Source organism: Azolla caroliniana, unplaced genomic scaffold (genome assembly GCF_043228905.1).
Source record: "Azolla caroliniana isolate FFs.n. ecotype wild unplaced genomic scaffold, voAzoCaro1.0.p SCAF_581, whole genome shotgun sequence".
NCBI lineage: Eukaryota > Viridiplantae > Streptophyta > Polypodiopsida > Salviniales > Salviniaceae > Azolla > Azolla caroliniana.
In genome coordinates this window covers 11,149-20,051 of record NW_028231016.1, presented here as the reverse complement: position 1 = coordinate 20,051, position 8,903 = coordinate 11,149, and the positions used below count along the sequence as shown (strand labels likewise).

At 37.9% G+C, this 8,903-nt stretch overlaps 1 protein-coding gene across 1 annotated transcript; it reads right to left on the bottom strand.

Annotated features, from left to right (window-relative positions):
* Positions 1–4,138: 4,138 nt before the first annotated feature.
* Positions 4,139–6,442, bottom strand: LOC147847929 (pentatricopeptide repeat-containing protein At2g33680-like). Its single transcript, XM_087338736.1, has one exon. It carries the CDS (start codon positions 6,440–6,442, stop codon positions 4,139–4,141), a length of 2,304 nt encoding a protein of 767 aa, XP_087194862.1.
* Between the last annotated feature and the right edge of the window lie 2,461 nt (positions 6,443–8,903).

Genomic DNA, 8,903 nt, shown 5'->3' with positions numbered 1-8,903 from the left:
GGTGCATAATTAGCATTACACATGCTCACTATATGGTTAAGTTTGCATATGGAGGCATTGATGATGCCACAAAATGATGAGGTGGAGATATTGACAGCAACAAATGAGGAGACATATCTTCATAAATTGCACATCTGCAACTAGTAGTAGGCATTACTACAATCTATACATTCTTGTTTAAGTGGTGGAATTGAATCCCACTTATCATGAATCTTCACAAACATAAGCAAATGAACACTTTGGAATATGATACAACCATGTTTCGATAAATGAACAACAATTTCATTGATTACTTTAAATCAATTAAGCCAAAATTTGTTTGAATTAAATTTTTTTGATTAATTACTTGAAATCAATTAGAGAAAAACCCTAATGATCCCACACACCATATCTAATTGAACAACCTCATAGACACTACATGCCACATCTTACGGATTTAATACAAATTTGAAACGAAATCATTCAGCTCTTGGAACAAGCATATCAATACGGTTCAATATATCACATACTTTTGTGCACTTGTCCTTTGCAAAAACAAAAGAACATACTTACAATTGGGATGGAACTAGATCAAAACGTCTGCATTCGATTCGATATGTAAAATTGCATTCAACACATAATTTTGGACACTTTCGGATACTTAGCTGCTATGCACTAGCCACACCATTTTATGGCCTTTTTTCAGGTTTTAGAAATATCACTAATACCCTTGACAAAGAAGAAGAAGAAGAAGGGCAAAAGTTTCTTCCCTCCAAAAGAAAATGATTTGGTTTGCAAATCTTTTTCTGTTTCACTGGCCCATATCATGAAGGTAACGTCTTTTCCTTCTCAATCTCTTCTCTACCCATTGCAGGGAGGCCATGGGCTCGGAATCGAAGCTTTGGATCAATTCAAACGGATGCGAAATGAGGGTTTATCTCCAATGAAGTGAATTATATGTGTTTTGAAGGCATGTGGCCAACCGTGATGCCTTGAGGCTGGGAAAAAGATTCACAAGAAGATAAAAGAAAGAAAACTACTTGAAAAGAACCTTGTCGTTGGCACAGCTTTGGTGGTGGATATGTATGCTAAATGTGGAATGCTAAGAGAAGCACAAAATATATTTGACGAGCTTCCAATGAAGGATGTTATATCTTGGAATGTACTAATTTCTGGATATGTTCAAGTTGGACGCACTAGTGAAGCTTTGAACTGCTTCAGACAAATGCTAGATGATGGGATCTCTTATGTTCATGTCCTGAAAGCTTGTGGTAGCATAGTTGGTCTTAAGTTGGGAGAAGAAATGCATGCAGAAATTGCCAAGCAAAGGCTATTGGAAAATAATATCATTCTTAGAACTGCAGTGGTAGACATGTATGGCAAATGTGCAATGCTTGAAAAAGCACAAAAAGTGTTTGGTGAAATTCCTTTACAGGATGTTGTGGCTTGGAACACGCTAATTGCTGGGTATACCCGGAATGGATTTGGTCAAGAAGCTTTGCATTGCTACTTGAACATGCGTGTTGAGGGTTTTTCATCAGATGTAATCACATTTACTTTCATTTTGAAAGGTTGTGATGGCATATAAGCTCTTGAGGTGGGAGAAGAGATACACAGTGAGGTATACTCGGAATGGATTTGGTCAAGAAGCTTTGAATTGCTACCGGAACATGCGTGTTGAGGGTTTTTCATCAGATGTAATCACATTTACTTTCATTTTGAAAGGTTGTGATGGCATATAAGCTCTTGAGGTGGGAGAAGAGATACACAGTGAGGTATACTCGGAATGGATTTGGTCAAGAAGCTTTGAATTGCTACCGGAACATGCGTGTTGAGGGTTTTTCATCAGATGTAATCACATTTACTTTCATTTTGAAAGGTTGTGATGGCATATAAGCTCTTGAGGTGGGAGAAGAGATACACAGTGAGGTATACTCGGAATGGATTTGGTCAAGAAGCTTTGAATTGCTACCGGAACATGCGTGTTGAGGGTTTTTCATCAGATGTAATCACATTTACTTTCATTTTGAAAGGTTGTGATGGCATATAAGCTCTTGAGGTGGGAGAAGAGATACACAGTGAGGTTCGAAAACAGGGTTACTTATTGTTGGAAGAAAACATTGTCCTTGGGCATGCATTGGTAGACATGTATGCCATATGCAATGTCATGGGAAAAGCACAAGAAGTATTTGATGAACTTCCAACACCAGACATTGTGTCTTGGAATACCCTAATTGCTGGATATACACAACATGGGCATGGGCATTATGAAGCTTTGAGTTGCTTCAAGAAGATGCAAGATGAAGGCATTTTCCAAATATAATCACTTTTATTTGCATTTTTAAAGCCTCAGGCAGTTTAGGATCATTGAAATGGGAGAACGGATACATGGTGAGGTGCAAGCAAGGATTATTGCATTGGTGGACATGTGCGCTAAATGTGGTATTCTTTTGAAGGCAGAATAAGTGTTCGATAAGTTTCTGACACAGGATGTCTCTGCTTGGATCGCACTTGTCTGGCGATGCTCAACTTGACCAGTTCAAAATGGTTTTGGAATCATTTAGAAAAATGATCAGGGAAGGAGTTTTTCCTGACCCAATTTCATTTCTCATTCTTTTTAAGTGCATGTAGTCACAATGATCTTGTTAAGGAGGGTGAGAGAATCCTTAAGGATATGAAGTCTGTCTACTCTCTCATGCCAACTTTAGAACACTATAACTGTATGGTTGATATTTGGGTAGTGCAGGACACTTTGAGAAATCCAAAGTTGTGATCAAGAAGGTGTCACCTTCTGATTGTCTTTAATTATGGTTGGCTCTTTTGGATGCTTGCCATAATTGGGTAAATACATAACTTGCCACATGAGCATTTTAGAAATCAATACAATTGGATGCAAAGTGTGTTCCAGCTTATGTTCATATGAAAAATATACATTCAACTGCTACTGTCAAAGTGTCAAAGCAGTGAAAATGAAAGCTTTGAGACTGAAACTTTGTGACATGCGAGATACCAGGATATTATTGGTACTCTGATGTTGAAAGGAATTTGCAATTACTTACTATCCACCAAGAATTTCACCATATTCGTTAAAATCATTACAAACATCTATTGGGGTTATGCATCAAGGAGAATGTCAAATTTACAAATCCAGCAGCAGGAGAGTATTCTGATGAAAAAAAAGATACAGTATTTTATAATCTTCCTTTCTGGATATTCCAGGTTGTAACAGAAGCAATGACTCATGTGGAAACAGGAGAGTATTCTGATGAAAAAAAAGAACACTGTTTTATAATCTTGCTTTCGTATATTCCAGGCTGTAACAGAAGCAATGACTCCTCATGTGGAAAAAGGTTTGTAGTACAAAACAAAGATTGAAAACAGGGTCACAGTCACCATTATTCCCCAATGAATGAGAACTGAAAGACAATGATGCCTCCTCTGAGCTCTGATTCTCTCACTTTGACTGGCTTTAAGAGGACAAATGCTAGTCCACAGCAACAAAGAGTAACATCATCAGGTGCTAATATCAGAACAACTTTAATCCTTCATGAAGAAAGAGAGCCCATATTATGGCACCATACATGGGAGCCCATCTTAATGTATCTTCTGGGCAAACAAGAACTTTATTGCATGTGGTATGTAATATCTGGGCATCCAATGTATATATGTCGAAAATTTGATCTCTTACAGCATACAGACGGCTGGTTGCCAACTTGTAATGTATGGAAAATCCAGACCATCCTTCTTGCTTGGACATTCTCAAGATTTTCAAACATTCCCTTGGAAAAATATCTGTTCTTCTGGGTGTTGGACCAGAAGAACAGATATTTTTAGTGTTGAAGGTGTTGAATTTATAGCGTGTCAACGATTTCCATTCATTAATGTCAAGATGTAGTTTCCATCAGTTGATATACTGATAGTTAAGGATGACTGGGAAAGACAGTCAATCCTTCACATCAAATTTATCATATACTCGGTTTCAGTCTTCAGTGATGATGCTAGTATAGTTTCACCCTCTGTTCCAAGGTTTCCTGGCATTATGGCAACCGTGCCAGGTGGGTGTGACACCCCTTGCAATGGCCTTGATGTGATAGGCATCACTTAGCTTTCCATATACACGCTTAAAAAGAAATTTGAAAGTCCATTAGCACTCCTATGCCTATGCTCCATTACCAATCCTCCAAGCTTCAATTTTTTCTGCCTCCTCATGCATACCTGCAGCTGCATATATATTTCCCATGCAGACATATGCACTAGCACACCTTTGGTCCAGCTTTATTGATTGCTCAAATGCCCATCTACCAAGCTCCAGATTCATACGCTTTGAGCAAGAATTTAAAATTGATAGCCACAATTGAAGACGTTGAGAAAATGGCACCTTCTCTATCACAACCATAGCTTTGTCAAAGTGCCCAGCACGCCCAAAAAGATCAACCATACAAGTGCAATGTTCTGTTTTTGGTGTAAGAGAATAAACAGAGTCCATATTCTCAAAGAGTCTTTGCCCATCATCCAATAGGCCACCATGGCTACATGCATTCAATACAACAAGGAAAGTGACTAGATCTGGCAGAATCCCTTCCCCTATCATCATATTAAATACATCCAAAACCCTTCTTGCCTGACCTAATTGAGCATAACCAGTCATCAATGCAGTCCAGCAAGGTAGACTCTTTATAGGAAGCTCATTGAACACTTCTTCAGCTTTTCCAAGTGCACCACATTTACAATACATGTGAAGTAAGGCAGTGCCAAGCACAGTATCATTTGCCAATAAACCATGCTTCTTAACCATAGCATGTATCTCTTCCCCAATATCCAGACACCCTAAACTGCCACAAACTTGCAAAATGGAACCAAATGTTGATACCTTGGGAAAAAGACCCTTACCTCTCATTTGCATTACGCAGTTCAAAGCTTCATAAAGCATATCATGCTCCAAATAACCCTCAATCATAGCACTCCAACATGAAATATTCCATGTTGGAAGTATTTTAAATACTTCCTGAGCTTTTCCTAGCATTCTACACTTGGCATACATATCTATTATTGCAGCACCAAGTAGAATATCCTTCTCAAGTAACCCCTGTTTCCTGACCTCAGCATGTATCCTTTCTCCCATCTCAAGGAACCCTAAGCTAGCACATGCTTTTAAACCACAAATGAATGTCACTGAGTTTGGAGAGAATGCTTTATCTTGCATCTGCTCGAAATAGTTCAAAGCTTCTTTGGCAAGGCCATTATTAGCATAACCAGAAATCAATGCATTCCAAGTTGCAATGTTCCGGATATGAAGCTGATCAAATATTTCTTGTGCTTTCTCCATCACATTACATTTTGCATACATGTCGATCAAAGCCGTGCCAAGTAAAACATCATTTTGCAAAAGTCCCTGCTCCATGACCTCACCATGTAGCTTTTCTCCCATTTCGAGATATCCTCCGATCGCACAGGCTCTCAACATACAAATAAAGGTGATTGAATCTGGAAGAAACCCCTCATCCTTCATTTGCACGAATCGGGATATAGCTTCTTCACATAATCCATGCGTTGAGTAACCTGAGATAAGTAAATTCCATGTTACAATATCCCTTACTGGAAGCTCATTAAACACATCTTCTGCTTTTCCGAGCATTTGACATTTAGCATACATGTCTATGATTGAGTTGTCAAGAATTATACTTTTGCCCATTAATCCTCGCTTTCTCACCTGGGCATGTATCTCTTCTCCCAACTCAAGATACTCCATGCTACCACATGCTTTCAAAATGCAAGAAAAAGTAGTTTCATTGGCCGAGATGCCCTCATCTTGCATATGTTGGAAGCAATTTAAAGCTTTATCAAAAAGCCCATGTTGAATATATCCAGAAATCAATGCATTCCACGATACAACATCTCGGGAAGGAAGATTATCAAACACTTCTTGTGCTTTTCCTAATGCGTGGCATTTCGCGTACATATCAAGCAATGAAGTGCCGAGAACAACATTTCCTTGTAACAAACCTTGATTATGTATCTCACAATGGATCTTCTCACCGATCTCAAGAGCTCCTTTATTACTACAAGCTTTCAATACACAAGAAAACGTTACCGAGTTTGGTGAAAACCCTCCACTTTGCATCAATCGGAAGCCATACAATGCTTCGTCGTAGAGACCAGATTGAACATACCCACTGATAAGCGCAGTCCACGATACAACGTTTCTTATATTGATCTTTTCAAACAGGTTCTCTGCTTCTTTTATTGCTGTACACTTGAAATACAAGCTCAGCAGGGCATTGCTGATGCAAACATGTTGTGGGAAGAATCCTTTACCTAACGAGATGGTGTGTAGTGTTCTGGCTCTCTGAAGATCCTTCTGCACTCCAGAAGCTTTGATCCATAGCAATAATGTAGATCGATCTTCGCGCTTGGAATCGAGTTTTGTTGGGCCCAAGATGGATTGTTCTAACACTTGGCCCATCCTCAGCTTCATATGTGTGTGTGTGTGTGAGTGAGAGAGAGAGAGAGAGAGAGATATAACATGGTTTTGTTGCTTGTATTCTTAATCTTGTTTTAATTCAAACATAGTTTTACAAATGAGAGAAGAGAGAGAGAGAAGAGAGAGAGAGAGAGAGAGAGAGAGAGAGAGAGAGAGAGAGAGAGACCACAGTAAATTCAGAGGATATGTATGGAGTAAAAGAGAGGTGAAAAAACTAGGTTTCAAACCCAAAACATAAGGTTGGCAGATTAACAACTTACAATTAGGGTAAGCTAATTGCAATAAAGGAAAGCCTAAAGTGAAAATAAATCATGTATATCATAAACTAATTGATTGGTAGACATGGATGGTAGAACCGGTTAATAAAGAATGGGGAATAATAAGAGCCAACAGGTGGTGGTGAAGTGTGGTGCAAATGGGATGCCAACCTCATCTTCCTCTCAAAGCTAAGGTATTTATTTGGAGGGCCATGATAACCTCGAGGAGTTGCTTTGAGAAGAGCAAGTATCGCTTCTCGAATACAATATTCGTTTTGCATAGTTTCAAAGGAATGGAGTTGACATCAAATTATCGGCTGTCTAGTGTCAATGGCAATCTGGAAATTTATACGTATTGGGTTCTTCTATGAGTGGAGCATTGAAATCTTCGTTTCTATAGGTGTTTGGTCGTGTGCAATTGAGAATTTCTTCACCACATTTTGAAATAATATTTTACTATGGAATATATTGGGGATTACAACATAATTGAATGGGATGCAAAATGCTTTTTCTTATGCCGAAAATGGGGTTGAAAGATATATTTCACAATTAAAAGGCATACTAGTATGACAACTTTCCTTATTAGAGACTTCTAGGAGGTTGTCATAGGAGGAATTAATGATCATTAGGTTGGCATGGCATCATGTCAGTCATTTGCATTGGCCTTTTATCACATGGGACTATATAGCCCCATAACTAAGGATGTATCTTGAACGAGATGAAGGATGCCATGAGAACCCTTTTTAATTTTGTGGTGAGTGGATATGATAATCATATTCAATCTATTATTGTAATTTGACTTTTGTAATTAATGTATTACTATTTACACTCACACACAAGCCAACATAGTTAGTAAGGTTGTCCAATTGAGACCATAAGGTTATGCATTCAACTCGTACATTTTATATGGTGTAATAGAGAGGTGTGAAAGTCGAGCCTTCAAACCAAGGTCAATGATTAGTAGCCTACGAACTTACCTCTCGGATAAGCTAAGAGCAAATAAGGAAGCAAAGTGATTGAGAAGATTGGGAAGTTCCTTGAGGAGGATGGACAATGGCCAACATTAGCTTGAAAGATTGAAGATAGATAGAATCTATTTTCTTAGCATCCATAAAGAGGCCAATATTGACCCATGGGAATAAACCAAATGTGGAAAAGGTGGTTTTTGTGTGAAATATATGCATTGGGCATGTCGACAGGAGTTTCCTAAGAGATTGTCCTTTGATAGCAATGGAAGTTTGATTACTCTATGGCATAAGCAAAGATGTTCAATGTCCAAAAGCGGGAGGCATTGATAACAACATTGCTACATTCTCATCCTTATTCTTATGCGATATTGATATTGGGGGTTTTCTTTCAAAGATTGGTTGAAACTTGAAACATCGTCAATGAAGGAAAAGGGAATAACTAGTCTTGAAGGAAACGATGAAGTATAATGGCTATTACATGAGTGTTTTCCCAATTCAAAATGCATGAGGTGTGGCATAATAATGTTTGATTAGTCATTTCTAATAAGGCATATACATCATTTATGTTATGCATGTAGAGTTCAAAGTGACTATTCAAGTATTGTGTTGCTTATTAAGGATCAATATCAAGCGCAAGTAGTTATCACATATGAATGTGGTAGATTTATAGTGTTGAATCTTGTATGAAGGGCAATTATTATGGTAATTTGGTTTATATCTATCTTATGCGTGACATGAATGAAGATCATTATGGAAGTTGGTTTTTGTGTTAGAAAATGGTCAACTAAGGTTATTGCTGGGAGATTTTAATGCTTGTAGGAAAGCGAATCAATCAACATCCATTCCTTCCATTATGGATGGTTTTAATAAGGCTCAAGATTGGGAGAATTTAGAATTATATGTGATGCAAAGGATTGTATGGAAATGGATTGAGTGAGATGAACAGAGTTACACCTTTTAGTCAACACAATTTAAGGTCACATGGAGTAGGTTAGATCAGATGCATATATGGATTGTGAGGGGGTTTTACAAGAAAATTGGGATATTTCAATTTGAACTTTATTGGACATTTGGAACTTGTTGATAACATATTATTCAGCAAATGATAATCTAGTGGAAATTCAAGAGATTCTCTCTTCCACTTTACAATGCATAAAATTGTTCTCATTTCATTACTAAACAAAAACAAATAAGCTTGTATGGTCAAGATGGATAGAG

Excerpts from the sequence above, each read along its gene's own strand:
- LOC147847929 (XM_087338736.1), bottom strand. The coding sequence starts at position 6,442 with ATGGGCCAAGTGTTAGAACAATCCATCTTGGGCCCAACAAAACTCGAT.